Source organism: Pelecanus crispus, chromosome 12 (assembly GCF_030463565.1).
Source record: "Pelecanus crispus isolate bPelCri1 chromosome 12, bPelCri1.pri, whole genome shotgun sequence".
NCBI classification, from domain to species: domain Eukaryota; kingdom Metazoa; phylum Chordata; class Aves; order Pelecaniformes; family Pelecanidae; genus Pelecanus; species Pelecanus crispus.
The window spans coordinates 16086741-16110576 of record NC_134654.1 but is presented as its reverse complement, the minus strand read 5'-3'; the positions used below and the strand labels follow the sequence as shown (position 1 = coordinate 16110576).

General features: G+C 46.7%; 1 protein-coding gene across 1 annotated transcript in view; it reads right to left on the bottom strand.

Moving 5' to 3' along the window:
- DNAH9 (dynein axonemal heavy chain 9) overlaps nucleotides 1–23836 on the bottom strand; it is a 228024-nt gene that overhangs the window by 179147 nt on the left and 25041 nt on the right. The window contains exons 15-28 of the mRNA XM_075720144.1: nucleotides 22610–22745; nucleotides 21337–21533; nucleotides 20817–21241; nucleotides 17574–17796; nucleotides 15052–15218; nucleotides 13825–14695; nucleotides 11737–11867; nucleotides 10486–10612; nucleotides 7979–8131; nucleotides 6852–6977; nucleotides 5957–6196; nucleotides 4692–4852; nucleotides 3312–3468; nucleotides 2376–2480 (exon numbers count right to left, since the gene is read on the bottom strand). Coding sequence (XP_075576259.1) covers nucleotides 2376–2480; nucleotides 3312–3468; nucleotides 4692–4852; nucleotides 5957–6196; nucleotides 6852–6977; nucleotides 7979–8131; nucleotides 10486–10612; nucleotides 11737–11867; nucleotides 13825–14695; nucleotides 15052–15218; nucleotides 17574–17796; nucleotides 20817–21241; nucleotides 21337–21533; nucleotides 22610–22745 — 3219 coding nt within the window. The remainder of the gene's footprint in view (nucleotides 1–2375; nucleotides 2481–3311; nucleotides 3469–4691; nucleotides 4853–5956; nucleotides 6197–6851; nucleotides 6978–7978; nucleotides 8132–10485; nucleotides 10613–11736; nucleotides 11868–13824; nucleotides 14696–15051; nucleotides 15219–17573; nucleotides 17797–20816; nucleotides 21242–21336; nucleotides 21534–22609; nucleotides 22746–23836) is intronic.

Sequence of the window (23836 nt, the reverse complement as noted above, 5' to 3'; positions counted from 1 at the left end):
TTTAAAGATTTTGGGACATCAGATGCTTAATTTAAAACCAAAACCACAAGGCAGAAGCTGTAAGACCTCCCCTAACACCTTCACTCACTAATATTGTATTGCCTTTTATATTTGCCTGATTACAGCTTTATTGTTCTTATTTTTTACCTTCCACAGAGAGGAAGTTTATTAAAGCTAGATCACCTTCTTGCAAACAGCACTTCAGTGAGGGAGAAATCTCTCTATATTCACTACTCTAACCTTACTGCTGTTTGCCATCTTAAAGTTAAGCAATTAATCAAATTTTTCTCTGTAAGGAACCTCATCAACATTAGCTGCATGACTAAGACAGCCAATTAAATATTGCCATGGTTACACTCCTAATAGCAGCCAGGAGACATGATGATGGAATGACAGACGTGCTGCTTTCTTCAGATGCCATGCTCCAGCCAGGAGTGAGGGAATCATTAGCAGTTTGAGTCATACCTGGGCTTCTTTTGTTTAGCTTCCCTTTTTATTTTAAGATCCTTGAAGACTTTTTTCAATGACAATTTAAACTAGAACCTGATGGAAGAGAAATTGAGAGGGAACAATACATAAACTCCTGTAGCCACCTGGGGCTTCTCTGGGACACCACATAAGGTACCATGAGTGAAAAGAGATGAGAAGAGTGAGTAGTTCATGGAGGGGTTCAGAATAACTTCTTTGACCGAAACATTTACAAAAGGGCAGAAACTTCTGGGCTCTAGATCTTTCTTTCTGCAACACCAAGCCCAAAAGGGGTTCTAGGAAGAATTCAGCACCTCAGTCAGACACTGGGATCCTAAAACCTTCACTCAGCTGACACTTGGGTCCAAAAGAACTTGAATACTTTGGCATCTCAATTTTCAGCACTGAAGTCACCCTAGGCTCAAAACTAGGTTCTGCCCTTGTCCAAGCTGTCTCAGTCTGGACAGTGCAGTTCAGCACCCACTCTCTGCTCAAATGCCCCTGGTAGCTGGATTTACCTGGCATTTTCAGAGGATACCAATGAGATTTAGGATCTGGACAACATCCAGACACAGATCTCCCTCAAAGCAAGGGCCAGAAGTGGTAGCAGGGCCTGCTCTCATCCTGCTGCTCTGTGGTTATACCTGGGCCGCCCCAGATTTCAGCCCCTGCCAGATGGGATTCACACCCTCAGCACTACCCTGGGTGCCCCCTCACCACCCACTGGGCAGGCATGAGCAGGGTACGGCATGTGGCTCCTCCTGCAGTCCTTTCCCCTGTGTAAAATATTTCCAGATTTCCTCGTGGGCCAGTAAGAGGAAGGGAAGGAGGCGGCAAAGTGCCAGATTATATATAAGCACAAGAGAACAGAACTATCTAGCGTGATGGGGAGGGCAGTCTCCTTTCCAGCCCTCCTCCAAGGACTGCTGCTGTGCTTCACACAGGACTCGCCAATAAAATGCACTGAACAGTTAAACTACAGAGGAGATGAGAAATCATTCTACAGAGAAAACACCTATGCATAGCCGGCCACAGCTCAAATAGCTCTCTCCTAGCTTTAATCTCATGCTGTCAGGGTATCCTAGGCAAGAATGTAAGCAAGGGCTGCAGATCTGCTGCAGGTTCCAGTTACCAAGTGTCACCCAGCTGACACCGGCTTCAAGGAGCACTGCGGTGCACCCACAGGGCTGCACACATTCCTCCTAGGAATTATGCCACTCAGCCAGGAATACCCTCCAAAGCCATTTTACAGAGCTCTCATTACAAACTCTGGAATATACTGGACTGTACAGATACAGTCATAACAAAAGAGAAGGAAGGAAAGAAGACTGCACAGTCTTGGTGACAGGTAAGCATTAAAAGAATTAATCTTGAATGTATTCCTATTTGTTGAATATGACGCACAACCTATGCCTGACTGGGAGCAATAAGTAACCCCCAAAAATCCAGCAGGCCATGGATCTGCCCCAAACATCACCCTTCCCCTCCATGAAAATTGTTCCCTGCACAACAGGCTGAGTAGCCACAAGTTAAGACAGCTCTCCTCCCTAAAATGATACACTGCTATTATCTCACAGCATATTAATGACATGAATGTCTTCCTCAGGAGGAATAGGTACAGAGCCATGGTGTATACTGATCTGGGAAAAGATGCTATAAAGAATTGCCTCTATACAAACGCTGTAACCGGGGGAAGAAAAGAAGTGACAAAAATGTTTGCAGCACATCACTGCTACATTTTGTCAGTGCTGTGATATTCATGTGATTAATCTTGGGATAAAATCCCTCACCTGCCTACACATGGAACTGAAACTGGCAACATGCACTTTCCATATTTACCCTCGCTCCAAAGGCTGCAGCATAGCTCTGCCTTGTTTGTATTTATTTATGAGCATTTCTCCACTTACCTGTACAGCAACCACAGAAAGGACCTCAACTGAGATCCTGTTAAATTCATCAAAACAGCCCCAGGCTCCCGTCTGAGAAAGGCCTTTGTAAATATTCCCACAAGACTGGAAAAAAAAAAAATTACAGGAGTGAAATCACAAATGGAATCAACTTCAGCAAAAAATGGATTTTATTTCCCAGCCTGTTTATTTATAGCAATTTACAGTCTATTGTGGGTATTTAGAAAAGTGCATGGAAACAGCAGGCACAACTCAATGATAATACTTACAGCTCTGCAGAGTTTGCCACTTGATTTGCTAATTGCACTTTCTCGATATATCAGTGCACTAGTTTCATTTAAAGGTCACTTGTGCTGAATTACTGATGGCCCCACTTCTTGGGAGAGTCCATAAGCCAAATAAAATATGATCTGAGGCTACCAAAATCACTGTACCGTGCCAGATGGGCAGAGAGCAAGTATCAGCCTAACAATTCAGCATTCTGCAGTGGCTGAAGGTTCAGCATATTTTTGCCTTATTCTGGGAGAGGATCCTGAGAAAACCAGGACAGATCCCTTCCCATGCCAGGGCCTGTCAGCCTGTGAGCGTGCCAAGAAGAAATGACCAGAGTCAAAGTTTCAGCACAGTCTCAACTGAACAGGCCAAAATTTTTTAAGCATCTCACATGGAATCTAACTCCAGGAAGGAAGGGAAAGGCATAATGAGGCAGAAAGCACAGTTCAGGTCTCTGCCTCCTGAAGAACCTTGTGCAAGTCTTAGAGAAGAAAAGGGAGGAGTAGAAAAATGTGTTCAGCAGAAAGGAAAGTAGCAGGAATTTGAGGAGAGGTGATGGATCAAAGCAATCTCAGCTGGATTACTCTCATCCTTCAGGTTTCATCAGGCCCCGAGCATCCCCAGCACCACACAACTGCACTGCGGCCAAGGTGGGAGCAGTACCTTGTAGTCCATCTGCTCCGAGCAGTTAAACACATACACCATGATGCCCAGGGCTCGACCCAAATCTTTCGTAGTCTCTGTCTTGCCAGTGCCTGCAGGGCCTGCAGGTGCTCCGCTCATGGTCAGGTGCAGCGACTGGGTCAGGGTGATGTAACATCTTTCACGGTGAAGGATGAAGGAAAAAAGGAAAGAGACTGAGACTTGGTCCAACAGGTCACTGTTGGGCTGCAGAGAAATGGCATTAGAGCAATACACTCAGGAGAGCCTTTCTTCTGAAAATATGTACATGAGCAGGGTATGTCTAAGCTGAAAGTCCTCTTTGGCATTAATTACCCCTTAGTCTAGTCTACCCTTGATTGGTTTAGAGTGGACTTGGTAGTGTAGGTTAATGGTTGGACTGGATGATCTTAAAGGTCTTTTCCAACCTAAACGATTCTATGATTCTATGATTCTGCCCAGCTGTGTTTTCTCCAAGAGATACTCATCTTCCACTGGGGTCTGCCCAACCTCTCAACATAGGGGCTGTGCTTTCTTTAGATCCTCATATCACTCATTGATATTGGGCATGTCCCAGATAGTGTGAGAAAAGGTCAGCTTTTCTGAAAGACTTTCCTCTTGTTTCCCAGTGCTCTTCAACCCAAATGATCCCATTCCCCATCACTGACAGAAATCTGCTCAGATGGCCTATGAATGAAGACACTCAATGCTGCAGCAAGCCCCAAAGCTTCTCCATCATGCTGCTGATGGAAACCAGGGAGGTTCCAACATGTGGGTGTCTATACTTCCTGTATAAGCCACAGAGCTGTAGTCAATACGGCCAACAAAACCTGCCAATCCATAGGGGCTTGGCTCAGCTGACTAACAGGGGTGACTAGAGCCACCTGAGATGTTCCTGGCTACTGCAATGTCACATAGGGTGGAAAGATATGACAAGGGGTCTGTCCACAGGAGACTTACACACTTCTGGATTGGCATCTGGAAGCCAGGTGGGACATCGCAGAGCATCTCAGCTCACCCTAGGTGTCCCCATTGAGACAACAGAACCAAGTGGTAGATGTCTACTTCAAGATGGGATGAAAGCTTTCTAGAGTCACCATGTCTATGGGGTGTGGACATCTTGTGCACAGGCAGACACCCACAAGTGAGTGTCTTAATCTGTGAGCTGAATCCCACCCCAGGATCTGGGGCACAGATACCCCAGAGGGTACCACTGTCAAATCACAAACCAGGTGAGGGTTAGAGCTCTGCCACTGGATTGCTGGGACATGGAGAAAGAACGAAAGAGATGCAGGTGTCCAAACTAAATCCATCTTTGGTTGGCAGCTCTTCCTCTAACTGCGTGGCAAAGCCCAGCTATAATGGTGTTTCCCGGGGACTTACCTGTCAGTCAGTGGAGTGATCACAAGCCGAGGGGTATTGCCAAGGTATTCGTAGGAGTACAGGAACTGGGCGTCACAGATGTTGGCAAAGCAGTGCCGTTCCTCATCCGACCATCTGTGCCGGAGCTGTGACAGCCAAATGAATGCCTGGGCATTGTCTACCTGCAATGCACCCACAAGCACCATCACGGGAAGGCCAGGGATGCCAGGCACACACAGCTCAGGTGCCAAAATGGCAACCGCAATGAAGTTTTCATCAGGGATGAACTAGTCCTCACTGTGAAGGCAGGTATGGTGAGAAAGATCACCTCCCTGCAATGTGGTGAGAAATGTCACCTCCCCATTTCCCATCAGTAGAGGGTGGGAACCAAATTAGTAACCATGTTGGTGGGAGAGGAAAAAGTGAATACCCAAGAGAAAGAGCAGCACAAAAAGACTCCTGAAGAGGAGATTTAAGAAGCAGCAAGCTGTGAAGAGGCTCTTACAATGCAGAGTGAAAGAAGGAGCACAGGCTGTTTAGACAGGGAAGGGGCCACAGACAGCACCAGGGAAACAGGCTGAGGACAGGGGGACAAGGACAGCCATGGCCAGCGCCCTCTGCACAACCAGCAGGCAGGCCCAGCAGATGGACCACTTCACCATAAACTGGGCCAAGACATCACCAAGCCCAGCTGAGCCTTGAAGCCAGAAACCCTGCGAGCAGCCTGACTGCCTCCAAGAGGACACAGATGAGGGTAAAGCCACAACCCAGCACACCCAGGGCACCTTCCCACCCACCTGCATGGCTGGATGCTTCACACAGTTGTCAAGGACAGGGGAGTGGTGTGGGAGAGGTGTGCAGGACAAGGGAGTCCCAGAGGAGTCCCTGTGGCCCCACCCCAGACCAAGGAGGCTACAAAAAGAAAAGCCCAAATGCTTTTTCTTATTTTCTAAAGACATAACTGAGACTGCATCCAGCAGCCTGCCAACACAATGCCATCATCCACCAACACGTGCCTTGGCAATAGGACACAGGGCCACACTCTCATGCCTGGTGTGAATGTGGCAAGTACAACAAGCCCCTTGGTGTTGCATGGCCATGATACAGAACAGCACTGCAGGCTTGCAGTGGCTTTCTGCCTCCTTACTGCAAACACTGTAGAAGTAAATTTAGTTGTGTATCTCCCACTGAGACAGGCAGCGATCTGAATGGCCTGTGGTTGGTCTATCACTCCTATAACCCCCGCTTCAATGCCCACAGGACCATGCTCAGCTGCGAACACAAACCTTCTGTGCTATCATCTTTGCCACCACGTCCCGAGCGTGCACATCGATGGTGCATATGGTCATGATTTTCTGCCTGTCACCCTTGGAGAGATGCCCAATCAGCATGGCAACGAGGGTGTTCAGCTGGGTCACTTGCTTCTTGTGATATTCCTTCATCGCATTCTCGTAGCCTTCCTCCACCCTGGCAAAGGCAATCTCAACCTCGGTTGTCCACCAGATCTGGATGCAGGAAAGAGCCACCTAGGGAAATGGGCTGGCTCAGTATCCAGGAAAACATCAGAGCTTACTTACGTTCAAGAGTGTCTGATCCACTGATCAAGGATGAAGTATCCAAGACACAAATTTTTCATATAGTAGTCACAAGCAGACAGGACAACAGGGATCTGCTCCATGACATTCATTTAAAACATCATATCAGCGGCAGACACCTTTAGCAGCTACTTAGTAGTAAACCAGCACCCTTCACATGCCTGACACAGCAGAGGAGGAAGAGCTGGAGACCACGAGGCTGTCAGGTGCACCCGAGGGACTCTTCTCACCGCTTCGTTTTCCTGCTGCACCTCTCGCTCCTCTGGGTGTACAGACTTCCCATGATGCACAGGGTGCAGCAGGCACTGCCCAAGCTCCTGAACTCTGTAACCCAGCCAAGAGTGTATCCTTCCTGAAGCCCCAGTCAGACCATGGACCTTAGCCTGGAAACTCCATCAGGAGATTGCCAGGATAAAGGACGACTCATCCTTCCTCCCTCCTGGACAGCACAGTGGAGGCCAGAAACATCCCCATCCACAGCTAGCGGTCATTACTGAAAGAAGGGAAGGGCAGGACTGAAGGGGAAGCCAAGCGCCAACTTTCCCACATGACAGCATGAGTGGAGATGAGGAACAGTGGCAGATACCTGGGCAGGGTAGTCAAAGAGCCACTGTTCCCTCAGCTTCTCCTCGTAAGCCATGACGGCTTCCGTCATCTCGTCTCTCACGGTAGCCCTCATGCTGTCTAATACATGATTCAGCCATACCTCAACCTGGAGAAGAGATTAAATCACAGTAACACATTTGCTATTCTTAAGCTCCTTTCATAATTAGTGAAGATAGGGAATGTGACAATCATTGAACTCTTGAGTTAAACAAGCCTCACAGCCTCCTTCAGACTGGGTGGATTTAGCCAATTCTGGTACTGCAGGATTAGCATCTACTTCCAAACACCAAGAATACAAGCCAGTTTTTTCTTGAACTCCAGCTATAGGAGAAACCAAAATGAACTCCACCGATGAGTACTTTAGTTCGGCACGTTCCACCTCCAGGCCACGACAGAATCACTCATGGGACTTGGGCACAGTGGGCCAGCAGCGGGAGAAAGCTGCTGCCAAATTTGGGAACACAATTCCTGCTGAATTTAGTATTTCACAGGCAAAGTCTTCACTGAAAAGATAGTTTAAATGCATCAAGCTCCATCACTGGGGAGGTCAGTAGCTGGTATTATGTACTTTAGCCTCCTATAATAGTCCATGGAGAAAGGTGCAACTACAGGGACAGGTAAGCTGAGCAGTAGTTTGATTCTTAAATTTCGTACTTTAACTCATCCTATAAAAGAAGGAAGATTTGGAAAACAGGAAAAAAGTCATCTCTTTCAAAAGATACCCATGCAGATGTACTATGGAATAGCTTAGTCTATTTTCAGTCTACATCCCCTCCCTTACTGAGGATATTTGCAACAAGCTGTAAGACTAACTTTCAAAACATCTTAGAAACATTCATATAAAATCCCTAGTTAGAAAAAGGCCACAGCCCTTTCTCTCACTGTGGACTGCAACACCTATGCCCCACCTTAGTGAGGACCTATCCAGAGTGGGACCAAGAGCTGTGGTGTAAGGAGGAATTAAATTACACACTACCTCTTCCAGCCTTCCTCATGCATAAAAGAAGAGTAGTGAAGCTCTACAATGTCTTGGCAACAGATGCCCACACAAGGGGCAGGAGAGCAGACTCCACTGGACAGTTTTGTAGACAAGGTCTTCCTTCTCACCTGTCCGCTGCAGTCACAGGGTTCACTGAAGCTGACGTATTCCTCCTCTCTACTGTACATTCCCAGGCCAAACTTGGTTGTCTTTTGCTCAGAGTCCAGCTGGAATTTCATCTTGGCCAAGTTGTCAAAGAGTTTGGAAAGATGACGTTGCACCTGCAAAAGGAATTGTATAAATAAAGCGACTGAGACAGGACAAGTGGAATGGAGATCATACATGTCACAGACACAATCATGTTCACAAAGCATGATCTTAGACATCTTGGTAGCACCACATCTTCGCATACTGCCCACTCAAGCCTCTTGCTGTCTCTCCCAATACTTCCACCCATTTCTATATCATTTAGAAACCAGACATACCTTAATAAATCATATTTCCCCATTGGGAAATCTCCCATACAGGGCAAAAGCTCAGAAAACATTCAAACATTGCATGACCTCCTAGCCCCTCTTTCCCTACATGTAGCGATGAGAGGTGTCTAGCCATTGCTCCACTTCATCCTATTCTCAGTACACTGTGAAGTTTTCTTCACTATGAACCTTTCTGTTTTTTCACTACTAGAAATGAATTTTGTGCCAATTGAAAAGTCCTGAATTCTCCTCCATGAAGAAGAAAGACCTTTATTTCTGCCCAAGACCCATGATAAACAGCTCAACAACCCAGACCCTCTACAGAACCCCCATCTTGACCAAAAGAACTCTTCCAGAAGGAAAATAATAATTTGGTTCTGTCCTGTTCGCACCTGGCTGAGTTTGAAATACCAACAGGGAGATCCTACCATCGCTGCTGCAGGCTCTCAACATCACCACCTGCCTGCTGGGAGCTGAGCAGGTCACCAACACTTGTTCTAGATCACTACATAACACAAAAATAAATCACTGCATGTGTCACACACCACTGGCAACAAAGGTGGGCTTCTCCCAGGACTGATGTTCCCATGGCAAGGGTCAGCTCACAAAGCTGTCCCAGACAGGAGCTGCCTCTCTCAATGACAGCAAGAGACAGGGAGATGGACAGACTCCCATGGGTGGAATGAGAAATGAGAACAGTCCGTGACACCTGGTGCTCTAATGCTTTCAGGGAAAGACGGGTGGACTTGTCCGTTTAATTCTTACTCACTGATTCACAAAGGATTACAATACTCCTTCTCACAAGCTGTTCTGCAGGTGGACATAGCTCAGTAGTCTTCTTACACACATTCAAGCAGGGCCAAATCCTGGAAGGTGCTAAGTACCTCTGAGAAGCAATGGGCAGTCAGCTTCCCCCCAGATAAGCATAACTCCTTTCAAATCTTAAGTACAACATAGAAACTTTTTCTTACATCTAGAAGTTTCTGCTCACAAATCTCTACTGTCTGTTCCTGAACTCTGGCCAGCCTGCAGGGCTTCAGATGTACTCCAGCACTTGGTGCAATCCTGCCAGTGGAGCCCTGAATACACCTGAATCTGCACAGGTTCAATACCCAGTTCAAGAGGATAATTGTGTATTTAATCCTCCTCTAGGAATTACCAGACTTTGAAACTACAGCAGAAAGGCTGAGAGTGTATCCATGTATGATCCTACTTGACATTTACTTTAATTTTACTGCAAATAGTTTGGAATAACAGAACACACCAGGAGTGTCTTGCTCCATGGAGCATTTCAACACAGTACTTTTCTTTGCTTCCTCCACAGGATGATCCAGCAATCCACCAAAGTCAACAGGAGGAATAGTATATTTGGAGTGATTTCCCCACACATGGCATTCAGGCACTATCCCCAGAAACCCAGCCTGAAGAGGAGAAGCCTCCTCAGTCAGATGGCGCAGAAGCCCAGTGCAGGAAGTCAGATACCCAGCCTGGTCTCTGAGCTGTGCAGGGATGGATGGCAACCCAGGAGATCTACTTGCTTGCCTTGGCCACAGCCACTGTCTGACCACCAGCTGTCTTACCTCTTTCAGGTTGTGTTCTTTTCTCCCCCTATAATCAGGGCATCCCAAAGGCCTTTGCATGGGGGAAGGAAGAAGTGGCTGACTAGGAAATGGCTCTTCTGTCTAAAAAAAGGGAACTCTCTAAGGCATCAGTTGTCAACACTTCCACATCTGAATGCCCAGTCTGTGGCTCTTTCAACAGCAGATGTTGTTTGGTAGCACCCCAGGTTGGGGATCCAAGGTCAGCAACAAGTTTTGGCTGAGATCCTCAAGGAAGATGGTTTCTTCCAAACTCACTGTATCCCAGCAGAAACAAAATCACTGTTTTTATGGCATCAAAACCAGCTCTACTCTGTGCAATGCTTTCAGAACCATCTGCAAGCATCACCAGGGTTAGATCAGACAACATACAGTGCACGTGTTGCCTTTCAAAGGTGACAGATGAAGGCCAGCTGTGAAAGAATTACTATTAATCCAAGTGAGGGTGGGAGAAAAAGCACTCAAGAAAGGATAAGCTACAGAAGAGTCCCAAGACAGCATCTTTCACCGTGACATTACTGACAGCTGGAAAATACAAACGTCATGCAGTAGAAGGCCTACCAGCTGTGGGTTGGTGCCATTGGAAAGAATATCCAATAAATCTGCAGAAGAAATGAAGTAAAATCTGGGAAAGGCCAACCTCTTCATGTCCAAATATTCAGCCAAAGCCTTCTCACACAGACACAACCTGGGGAGACAAAGCATATAAGCAGAGCCCAGGACAGGTGGGTAAATACCCTTTCATGTTTCATGCTACCGTTGGGTTATCAAGCAGCTTCTCCCCTACCATGTGGAAATGCCAGACATGAGCTGAGTCTGTAGGCTGGTCTTCTACAGCATTTTCCAAACAGATCAACATAGCACATAGTAACTCATAGATCACTCTCTACTCCCAAGGATCAAACAGCCTAAGAGTCAGAGAAGCCTCATAAAAAAACAGAAACACAGGTGGAAAAGGAGGCTAGAAAGGATTTGCAGTCTAACCTACTGTTTTAGACAAGCTCGTAACTGCCACAGGTGATTTCACACTGGGATGAAAGTTTCCATAGCTGCTTTTATTCTAATGAGCCACATTTTAAAGTCTGATTCAGACCTACTCAGCTTTTTGTGTTTGCAAAGCCTGAAAGGAAACTTGTTTGCTCCGATCTAAAATGAATCTTTTGGTGTTTACATGCTAAACTGCTGCTGAGCTTACAAAGTTCATAAATAACATGCAGCTAGTCCTCTGTGAGGAACATTGGCTTTATCTGATTAAAAAATACAATAAATCTTTATTTTAAATGGATAGTTATTACTGACACAACAGCTATCATATTAACTTTTAAATGTGTTCCAGGTAGACGAGCTCATATGTCAAGCGAGAAGTGTATCCGTCTCAGGACACTAAGGTATTTCTCAGAGAGCCATGTTATACCTTGTCAAGGGTATACACACAGAGATAATTTCATAAATTAAAGAACATGGGCTCAGCTCTGCTGCAGATATCCCTGCTTGGACTGCTAAATAGATATTTAAGATATTGTACTTGGGGTGGCAGTGAGGCCACATGTTATTAAAACCAGCTGAATACCTAGCTTTGTATGTGTGCAAATCAATATTCAGGATTAGAATTTGCACATACACAAAGCCAGACTCCACTTCAGGGTGATGGATCACAAATAAAAAGACTCGAGAAAGATCAGAAATGCTGCAACTTGTGAATGCAAGGAATGCACAGTCTAGGAAGAAAGCCTTGGAGCACAGGTTAAACAAACTTATTAGAGTTGATCCCAGGCTCTGCCAAAATCCTGGGATTTTTTAATTTCTACCTACCTACTCTGAATGTCCTCCAGTTGCTGGGACAGATGTGGTTTATTGGTGGCCTCAACCACATTTGGGGTTTTCTGAGCTTCATAGGCCAGTTCTTTAAAATCCATGTCGATCCCTTCAAAGCGTTCAGAGTCCTAAAAAACAATACAAGGAACACATTCATGGTAAAACGCTAATTTTTATGCTAAAACATCGCATCCTCTCAGTGCTGTCTTTGGGTTGAGGGGAAAAACTCTCTATGGAGAGCCTCCTGTCCAGTGCAGAGGGACCTCTCCACCATTTCAGAAGGGGTCTCGAAGCCATGTGCCCAAAACACATCTCCAACTGGGCACTCACCGGTTTCTCACTGTATCCCAAAGGGGTCATGGATAAAGTGATACATGCAGAAGCCAATGCCTAGGACAACCATTTTCATGGGATTGAATTCCCTTTTGAATGTCTCCCTGAGGCTCTTCCTCTCCTGTGTCCAAGATGAAATACCAAGTTTCCCTGGCCATAGCAGCAGGAGATGCTCCCGTATGGAGGAAAGGGTACCGACTCCATGTGAATTCACTCTTCCCCTCTTGTTACAATGTAGGACTCCCAGTGTCCATCCCTGAAATGGGTATGAAGACATTTGCAGAGGAGAGCCCTTCCTTGCCTTGAGTAAGACCATGGAAACCCCATTTTGGCAGCAAAGGAGCATGCTGACAATTATGCTCTGCACCTAACAGGGACCCTGAATTTCTGGAGTTAACAGTAAAGAATAAATAAAGCTATGTTCAAAATGTCTCTGCTCCTCCCTCCTTCCCAAGCCAGGCCTCCTGAGTGAGCCAGGACACTGAATAAAAGTGCTCCAAGCTTTCCTGGTAACAATTCCACATTAAACTGTGTTCAGCCCCGATAGCAAGGCTCTGGAGGACCCAGCCTCTGCTGGAGAGTTGAGCCCTCCCTGCACACAAGCCATGTAGCTGCTTCAGATGTGCATCCCATGCCCTGCCGGCACATTCTCCCATAGCCCTAGATGCATCCTGAGGAGGTTCAGCCTCCAGAGACTTTGAGCTTCATCTTTTCTTCTACAGAAGGGAAGAGGCTGCTGATTCGTGCCACCTGCCAGATGGGTATTGAGATGCAGACGTCTGCCCAGTAGGATGCAGATTTAAATCATTATGTGATTTCATACATGCCATTAGATAGCTGTTGGATATTAACAGCTTGCTGGCACATGCTACAGCCTTCAGGCCACTGGTTATTAGCACCTGTATATATTGCCCAGCAAGTGAGGTGTGCCCAGCAACTCTCCAAAGCAGAGGGAGAAACAGCCCAAGCAGACCAGGGTGAAGGGATGGAGACAGGGTGGCGTATCATGCAGGTGTCACTGGGCTGTGCACACCCTCTCTTGGGTGTCAGTCCCCTGGCAGTGCTGTCAGTGACACTGCACGTGGACAGGGACAGCAGTGACACAGTCAACTGCAGTTCACTTGTGAGTGAAAGGCAGGTTCCTCAGCTTGGCTGCGAATGGTCCAGCAGGGCCAGGAAACAGCTTGGAAGATTTTTTTAAAAATCAAGGGAATCTGGAATAAGTCTGTAAGCTGGACTCAAAGACACTCCCAAGGAGGTCACCAATGACATCTTTGTTCCATTTTCCAAAGCAGGACTAGGAGAACATCTGCTCTCCCCCTGCAGCAGCACTTAAGGCAGTGAAGGGGACGCTGCCAAAGCTGCCTGGTCCAGCCCTGGTTTGACTATTTGCAATGTCTGAGTAATTATCCCAGTCCTCTCCCCCCCGAGGAAAGAGAGAACATGCCTCCAGCACTGAAGGAAGCTAGCAGCCTCACCCTCAGTTTCCAGGAACTTTGTATTTGCTATGCAGCGGTGGAGGGGAGAAAATCAGCTTCTCAGCATGGCTCAAGCACAACCTACAGTACAAAAACATCCTGGGTCAGCACTAGGGAAACTACTATAGCACCAAGGGAGCCTCCAAAAAATCAAGGCAGCAGGAGAAAAGCCCTGCTTTGGGGAACTTGGCATTATTGATAACCCTATTTCATACAATGGAGACTCTTTTTCAACAATTTCCAAACAGGAAAAATAGGATTTGGGGTTCCATACCTCGGGAAGCTGTACCCGTATATCTTCTGAGCCTATGAATATGCTCTCCAAGTGAGACCATGTATGCTGCACTTCGAACCAGAGAGAAATGACAGAGTCTGCGGTGGACAGCTTCCTCTGCCATGCGGACACTTCTTCCAAGAAGAAAGCAATATATTTGGATGTCATTAAATTCTGCAGCTGCACCTGGTTGTCTTCTAAAGTTTCAATGAGTTCCTCATCTGACTTCAGCAATGGGATGTTCGTCCGGGGATGAGGCTCATACTGAAACTCCATGGTGCTCCAAGTCATTTTTAGCTCCTTCAGGACTTTCTCCATACTCATTTCTCGCACTGCTTTGTCCACAATGCCATGAACTTCATCCTCAAAGTTATGCAGATTGAGTTTCAGGAGGTCAGCCAGTGTGGTGTCTGAGTCCATCACAAACTTCACACCCGTCATCTGCATCAGTTGATTCCAGTGTCTTTCTCTAATGGCGGGATTCTGAAGTTTTGCCACAGCTTTCAGGGCTGTCAGCATGTTCTTCACCTTGCTGTCCATCCCAGTGAAAGCATCCCATGCCCTCATTTCCTTATCCAAATTCCGAATCTCTCTTGCAAACTTTTTACACTCCAGATCCATGTTTTCCACATTAATATCCACCCATGCAGTCATTTGCCAGTCATCAAGGCTTGTGTTCACAAGGGAGATCATATCCCAGAGCTCTTTGAGAAGACATAGCTCCTTTCTGCATTGCTTCAGTTGTTTATAATCTGGCACCATGACTTCAAACAGACCGGCTGATTCATAAATCGAGGTCATGGCTGACTCCATTTGTTTAATCTCAATGTGCTTTGCATCCAGCAGTTGATAAGGTTTTTCAGTGTCATATCTAGAAAGAAATGTTTATTCTTCATCAGTGATATTCTAGCAACTTCTAAAGAAAACATAAATCAAACAGTGACTCTAAGAGACAAAGCAGAGATGAAACACATTGATGGTACAGCCACATGGCACTACTGACACCACCTTAAAGTGATATTGTGCACTCAGTATCCAAATTTAATCTCTTGTCAACACTGGACAGCACTCCCAGGGACAAAACACACCAGGCATAACAGACAGAACACTGCGAAAAGGTAGGAAATGTATGCAAAGGCTCAAGCATATGTCCTCAGGACACTCGGACATGATCCCATAACACTTTTTTTCCCCTTGGGCTTCTCTGATGCTATAATTTGCCCATACCTGAATGGTGCTTCTTTCCGAAATCGCTCTCTGAATCTGTGCTGCTCAACATCAAATGCCGCACAGCTCTTGCGCAGAACTGTCATTTCGTTTGCCTGCAGAGGAGCCACATGCTGTTTCACAGCTATTGCCAGCTTCTTTATAGTGTTCCATTTTTCTGGCAGTTCCTGCAAGCAAAATTTAAATGCTGGTAAGCAGTATTTGATATTTGATATAAGATGTATCTGATCTGTTTATGGATAATCACAGAACAGGAAAAGCAACAGATTCCATGTCTAAACTGTAAGGAAGTTTTGTTGTGATGCAAAGGCTAAACACAATTTGGGATAAAACTTACCAGTTATTCACAAACTTGAAGACTAATGAAGACTAAGACCTTGTAGCTGACTGCTCTGATTGTAAAAACACGTTCAATAACTTCAGAAGAAGGGTCCCAGACTAGCTCTTGGGCTCCCAGGATGGTTGAATGCTTGAGAGAGAACAGCGATCCTAACACCAAGCCCAGAGGGACCTGGAGCCTGCTGGGAGAGGCTGAAGGCAGGAAGATGAGCTGCAGATGCAAGCTCATCAGATCATCTGGCTTCCCAGAGCTAATCAAGAAACAGAGCCTGGGAAATTTCCTGCCAGCTCTTAGAGCAGATGTTATTATACCAGAAGGACTTCTAGAGAGCTCTCTGGGGCAAATCCCTCCAGCCTGTGTATATAATATTAGTACTAAATAAGACTGGTTTCTTTCTCAGGTCTGCATCCAAGCTGCAAGTGCGCAGCACTGCTGACAATCCACCCTCTATACCTGGCGTTTTCTTCAGAAAGGGATTTTATTTCTTCTCACTAGGCTTCTTGGGCCATATCCTCAGTCTAAGGAGGATATCAGCCCATCAGACACTGACATCAGCCAAGGGCTCTGCTGTCCTAAGTCCCAGTGCTTTGCTCTCGAAGAGCCCACTTCCCCATTATATTGTGCAAGCCTACAGGGAAGACTTCGGGTTTCTTTTCATCTCAGTTCACATAGTTGAGGAGATTAATGGAGACCCACCAACACTATGGAAAGAAGGGAAATAACCTGGAGGCAGCTCTGAGGCAGAAGAGATAGCCAGAGCAGAGCCAGTCCCTCCTGAGAGGTCTCCTTCTGGCACTTTATATTCCAGTCTCAATGGAAATCACTATCCATGACCACAGCAGGGCACACATGGAGCTGCTTCCTTGTCCTTCGCATACAAACTACCAGCTCCAGCCCATCCATCTCTATGGCCATGGAGGGAGCAGTACCTAGAGAAACTTACTTCTGGTTTTCCCACCATATATAGGAGTGAATGAATCATTCAACGATGTGTTGCTGTCACTTGCCAGGAAGAACAAAACTGTTTTGTTATCTCCTGCATCTGAATGGCTGCCCCACATCGCTCATTTCTTCTATCAGAAAAATAAATCAGTTGTTTGAATGTACTTGCACAAACAGGCACCAAACAAGCAGCTCTCGGGCAGAGGAATTAGCAGAGCTCGGTTCCCTGCAGCACGATGTTTTATGCTAGACTGAAGCTGTTGCAGCAGCCAGAGCATCCATGTAATGCAGCTCTCCTGGTTTTCAGGGAGTCTGTAGGAACCTAGGTATCTTTAGGAGCCTTAACTATTACAGATTTGGTGACCCAACCACCCATGGATCACAGTTGCACAAGCAGAAACCAGGGGATCACTAAACTCCACTCAGCTCCCATCCAAGCCTGCAGCAGAGAACTGGAGCCTTTACTGCACAGGTGCGTAAGACAGGAACATCTCCCCAGAAGGTCCTGCTTTAAACCTTGTGTCCTACACAGACCCCTCTGCCCACAGCACCCCATGACTATAGGGTATCCATCAGCACATAGCCACACACTTCTCCACTGTAACATCTTAGCTGTTGCCAGTGCTTGTCTCCTGTTCCCCAAGGCTGGCTGGGCACCTCACAGTCTTTTCTAACCTGCACCTCATGGTCCCCTTTCCAGAAATGAAAAGAATTCCCAAAAGAAAACTGATTCATCAGAGCCAGATGTGGAAAGGTGCCAAAATACTTTCAAAACCTGCTCCCAGTGATGTCCTCTGGATCGAACAGATTTGGTGTCACAGACCCAGCAGAGGACTGAATTCTTATGAGAAGACAACTCCTCTGCCAACATTATCCTTCCCATCTCCACAGTTGCCAAGAACAGGCTTATTTAAAAATAATTATAATTCAACCTAATTAACAGATGTATTTAAAAATGCATTTATTTTTTTCAAGAGTAATCGCTGGGAGTTGGAGCAGGCATTCTATGTTTTTCATACATAACAAAAGGCTTAATCTCTGCTTTAAAAGAAAAATGTCAATATAACTCCAAAATCTGGAGCTATTAAGGCACATCCCACAACAGCAAAATACTATCCACTGAGGCCCTCTAATGACAGGGTGTGGGGTCTTAAATATTCCTGCAATTCTCTTAAGCTCACACTCTCTTTGACATCTACTACGAGGCAAATTGCTGTGTCCACTACAAGTTTTGACCCACCTCCAGGTACTTATAGACTTCCTCTGGCAGTTGTTGCTCATATGTCTTCAGCAGTTCGATGGTTTGCTTCAGGGGCTCAAACATGGCATCGGTGACATTGTGCCTTTCTTTAACGGCCAGGAGATGACCCATTATCTCCACCAAGCCATCATAATCGCCTTTTTCAACCTTTTTGCTCAAACCTTTATGGGCAGTTTTTATGAACTCATCAAGGTCAGCCAAGCTATATAACACAAAGCAGGAAAGCACAAAATGAGAGCAGTTCCTATTGAAATAATTATCAGCCTTATGGAAGGCAGCTGGACTGGCATGGACAGGGGAAAGGCCTGGCTAACCCTGTCCATTACATGGCAACATGCTAAGGGAATCAGAACCACAATTCATGTTCAAAGGGATCCATAGATGTGGTACAGCTTCCTGCAAGGAACAGATAGTTTGGGACTTCTCAGGCTGGAGAGAAGGTATTTAAGGAGTATGACTGAATCACAGAATCATAGAATCGTTTAGGTTGGAAAAGACCTTTAAGATCATCCAGTCCAAATATTAACCTACACTAACAAGTCGTGGTTTAGCCCCAGCCAGCAACTAAGCACCACGCAGCCGCTCGCTCACTCCCCCTACCCCGATGGGATGGGGGAGAGAATTGGAGGAGTAAGAGTGAGAAACACTCCTGGGCTGAGATAAGAACAGTTTAATAATTGAAATAAAGTAAAATAGTAATGCTAATAGTAACAGTATAATAATGATAATAATAATAATAATGATACACGAAGCAAGTGATGCACAATGCAATTGCTCACCACCCGCCGACCGATACCCAGACAGTTCCCGAGCAGCGATCGCTGCTCCCCGGCCAACCCCCCACAGTTTATATACTGAGCATGACGTCATATGGTATGGAATAGCCCTTTGGTCAGTTTGGATCAACTATTCTGGCTGTGCCCCCTCCCAGTTTCTTGTGCGCCTGGCAGAGCATGGGAAGCTGAAAAAGTCCTTGACTAGCATAAGCAGTACTCAGCAACAACTAAAAACATCAGCCTGTTATCAACATTCTTCTCCTACTAAATCCAAAACACAGCACTATGCCTGCTGTTAGGAAGAAAATTAACTCTATCCCAGCCGAAACCAGGACACTACTCTAAGCCAATCAAGGGTAGACTAGACTAAACCATGTCCCAAAGTGCCACATCTACCTGTTTTTTGAACACTTCCAGGGATGGTGACTCCACCACCTCTCTTGGCAGCCTGTTCCAATGCTTGACCACCCTTTCCGTAAAGAAATTTTTCCTAATTTCCAACCTAAACCTCCCCTGGCGCAGCTTAAGCCCATTTCCTCTCGTCCTATCGCTAACTATTTGGGAGAAGAGACCAACACCCACCTCACTACAACCAACCTCCTTTCAGGTAGTTGTAGAGAGCAATAAGGTCTCCCCTCAGCCTCCTCTTCTCCAGGCTAAACAATCCCAGTTCCCTCAGCCGCTCCTCATAAGGCCTGTGCTCCAGACCCTTCACCAGCCTTGTTACCCTTCTCTGGACACGCTCCAGCACCTCAATGTCCTTCTTGTATTGAGGGGCCCAAAACTGGACACAGTATTCCAGGTGCAGCCCCACCAGTGCCGAGTACAGGGGAACAATCACCTCCCTGCTCCTGCTGGCCACACTATTCCTGATACAAGCCAGGATGCTGTTGGCCTTCTTGGCCACCTGGGCACACTGCTGGCTCATGTTCAGCCGGCTGTCTACCAACACCCCCAGGTCCTTTTCCGCCAGGCAGCTTTCCAGCCACTCTTCCCCAAGCCTGTAGCGCTGCATGGGGTTGTTGTGACCGAAGTGTAGGACCCAACCCTTGGCCTTGAGACCTATGAGCTCAGGAGTAGTCTGGAGAGAGTGAGTTTTAAAGCACAGTCTACATCTTGTCTTTTCCAATACAAGAATTCAAGACCCCCAAATGATCCTGACAGGTTGCAAAGCTACAACAAATAGGGATTCTTCTTCACATACTGCCTCATTTCACAGGGTAACTCCCTGCTGCAGGAGGATGCGGACGACAAAAATTCACAGCAATTAAGGAAAACAATTGAACATTTGTGGGAGAAAAAAAATCCATCCAGGTCTTTAAATAGAAAGGCATGACCCCTGTCTCTCAAAGTCTTTGAGCTATAAATCCTTAGAGACAAGAAGAGTATCTGGGGGAAGTTTCCCTACCTGCTTAACCCTGTTCTTAAACTCACCAGCTACTGGGCACTGTCGGCAGAGGCATGATGGGCTCCTGGGTTTCTGGTCCTTTCCAGCACAGCCATTCTCCTCTTCTCAAAACACTTACTTTTTAAGTGCCCACTTAAATTCTGTGGATGCTGCTGGGCCAAAATGTATCCTTAAATACTTCACCTAATAAAGACTAAACTGAGTCAGACACTCTTAATAAGAACTCCTAAATGCCCATTCTAAGCTACACAAAAACCTCTTTGCACAGAAATTACCTAACAGAATTATGGTGCTGAAAAGAACATGAGAGATCATATAATCCACCATACGCAGCAGCCTTCACTACTATATGTGTCTGTAAATACTTCTTTGTAAGCATCCAAGACCTACAACATCCTTCAGTTGCAACTACTCAAATAAATCACCTGACGCATTGTCCTGCATAGACCTGGCTGCTGAGCAGCTATTCAGAGCAGGGAACACATGTTAATTCAAAACTTACATCCAAAACTCCTCCTTTTTGTAACCTTGAAACTACCTCCCCATGACTGCTCATGCCAGGCAACCCAAATTACAATTTTTTTTTTTAACACAGAGTGCACTCAAAAGACCAATGCATTTAGAAATAGAGCAAGTATCTCATGGTATTAATGGAGCTTTACTGATGTCTAATTTCAAATTCAACAAAGTAAGCACAGAGCTCTAGCAGAGATTAGTTTAGCTGGATGAGGATGAACAGACAACCAGATGTCCTTTCTAACACCACACACCAGGTCACAGGAGCATCGGCTTGTGGGATGTCAATGGTACCAAGTCCATGTAACTGTTTCCACCTTACACACTCAGCCATACCAGTTCCCAGCAGAGACCAGGGGATGGAAGATATAGGGGATGTGATGGAGTTGGCATGCAGTATGGGCCCCCTTGCTGTATTAACCTACTGGTTAATAGTGTGAAACAATAAAGCCCAGCCAAGACAAGAGAGACCCCCTTTGGTCAGCGCAGGTCCCAGGCAGAGGAAGCAGGAACATCTCTTACCTGTGTGTGACGTGGTCCATGAGATGCTGCTTGAACACCAAGCTCCACCTTTTGATCACATTCAGCAAGGATGCCTTGAAAGGCCGAGCATCAACTTTCATCCAGCTCTGGAAGATGCTGATGGGTTCAATGCGATTCACTTCTTCATAGATCTTCTCATAGGTGTCGATCTGCTCTCTGAACTGCTGCAGCGTGGGAGGTGTCTCAGGGACCCCGTCCTCCGCATGGGCCTCAATTTCTGCAGCAGTGAGGATGTGCCCGTAGAGGAGGAACTGGCGGCAGAACTCCTTTCTGTCATCCCCATAGAGGTAGGAGTAGTGGTTGAAGGCACTGCGGTAATTGCAGCAGGCTGCCATCATGGCTTGCACACGTCCCATCAGGTCATGGCGCATGTCGGCCAGATCAGCCATGTCCTCCATGTCAGCCTAGGAGAGGAGAGGAGAGGAGATCACAGTGATGAGGGAGCAGCGTGGTACCTCTTCACTGCCACACAGCACGAGGGAGCTCCACAGCCACGGACCTGGTAGTGGGGGAAGCCGCTGTGCTTGGCCAGCCTGGGCACCAGTGATGAGATCCGGTAGATGTCATTAAGAAGACTTTCCAGCATGTCATAGAAGCCATCATTTGCACCAGGGTCCAAGGAGGGATGAAATATCAAATCTGGGATCACCAAATCCAGCTGCACCTCAAACAGGGGGGCAAGCCCCGCCTTGGGATCTGGTAGGGAAGAATAGAGATGCCAGGATCTTTTTCAAGGGGAGAAAAGTGATCTTGAGCCACTACTAACATCCCACCACAAGATGCACAGATGCCCCACAGGGATACCAGGCAGGTGTGATCACAGACACCCACTCGCTGGGTCCAGTGACATTATGTCTGCACATAACACAGAGGAGATGCTGGCAAACTAGCTGATGTTCTGGTACCCACAGGAGATACTGGAGAACAGATGAGACACAAGTGATTTAAGGACTGGAAAAAATGCTGTGGAGAAAAGCCTTAAAGAGACCAGGCTCTTTAGCTAATCAAAAGGGAGTCTGAGAGCTGAACAATTACAGTGCATAAGTACTTGCAGAGGAGAAAAACAACAGGAACCAAGAGGCTCTAATTTAGTGGAGAAAGGCATGAAAAAACCCCAGCAACTGGAAACTGAAGCCAAATGTAAATGTAAAATTATGTGCATGTTTTTAACAAGATGGTGAAGAACTGGATTCGATTCTCCAACTCAGTGCGCCTCCACATTCAGGAAGGAAGCATTCCTGGAGACGTGCTTTAGCTGGACACAAGCTGCTCTCAGCAGAGTGAGTGAACCTCCATGGTAGCCTTAGGCAAAAGGTCTGATTTAGTGGCTCATGAACCCATCTCTTCACTAGTCTAATGCTCAGGGACTGAGGTTTTTCTTTCATGCCTTTCATCAGCAGAATTGGCTCTTGAGACTCTCCACAAATAAAAGTTGGTGTCACCCTGATGCTTTGTTCATGGGAGGGCAGTAGATGGCTGGTGCCCAAGCACAGACTTGGGATGACACGTCAATTTGTCTGTCCATTAATCCCTGCAAATCATGCATAGTCCTCTCCATCCCTTCCCCCTGAGCAATGCTTTGCTCCAGTGACTGGGGAATGGAGTCACCCACCCTGTCTGGAGGCTCCCCCAGCACTTGGTGTAGACAGTGCAAAAGGCACAGGAAAAGCCAGGAAGAAGAGAGCAAATCTTAGGCATGAGGGACAGCACAAACCTCCCTTTGGTGAGACTGAAGAAGCCATTGTGACGAGGGGAGAGGAACCAGCAGTCACCTGTGTTTTCCAGGAGGTACTTGAGCGAGCACTCAATGGCAGTGAAGAATCCATCCAGGACTATCTCATCCACGTAATCCACATAGGCCTTCCAGATGTCAGATGCTGGGTCTGCAAGTAAGAGGCTCTGGTTTTCCTGGAAGAAAAAGAAGATGCCTTCAAATACAGCAGGGTTGAGTCTGTTCTACAAGAGAGCTGCCTACAGCTACAGACTTATACCAGTGAGCACATGGGTACCAGCCTTGTGGAGGGATGGGAAAGCAGACAGACTGATGTTGCTGCTGGTGGCATGGCCATGATTTGCTCCTTCTGTCAAGGGCTGCTTTGTCATCTGAAACAACTCAAAATAACTGCAAGGTAAAAATGGAGTGCAGAATAGGTTTAGCAGCTCTGCGACATGTTCTTGTCCCTATTCTCCAAGGCCACAGGGCTCAAGGTTGCTTTGCACACCTGGGCAGGGTGTCTCAAAGGCTTATCACAATGCATCCCAATGCATGAAGACCCAGCCCTGGTGGTAGGTATAATATTAGCCTGAGTGGATGAGGCCTTCAAGGACTGCTTACACTTCTGCACTACAAACGGTCATCTCAAGACCAGAGAACTTTTAAATTCAGGAAAGGGATTTTAAATAAACCGCATAAAAACAGATAAAGGTTGGGATCAGAAGATAAAGGGTTCGCTCATAACCTCCCTCCTCAGTTTATTGTGTTTCCTTCCTCCCAGGGAAGCTCCCAGTCAGAAAATTCAGGGTTTTCTGGGTCACAGCAGGGACCCATCCTTCTTGGGTTTCCTCTTCCCATCCCCACAAGGACAGGCTGTGTACCCACTCCCTACACCTCCCAGTAGCCTCCCATGCTCTGCTGTGATGCTGTCCCCTGTGTTGTCATGCCTTCTGAATGCTCCTTCTCCTAAGCCTGCCACGGGCTCTCAACAGAGGCACAGTCTCAAAAAAAATAAGGTCCAGCTTGCAGTGAGCCAAAATCAACACACACTGCCTGTTGCCAGGGGGTTGACATTGGCGGCATTTCACATATGGGGGGCACAGGAGAGGGTGCCATTCCCAGTGCTGACATGGCAGCCTGGCACATATGAGATAAAGCGACATTGCCAGTTGGGCTTGAGCCAACCCAAAGTTGCTGCTCCCCAACTTGACACGTCATAGCTGGGTGCTTAAACTCTCAACAGAGCAAGCCAGAGCTCTGGCTCCTTGCAGACTCACCCTGGCCA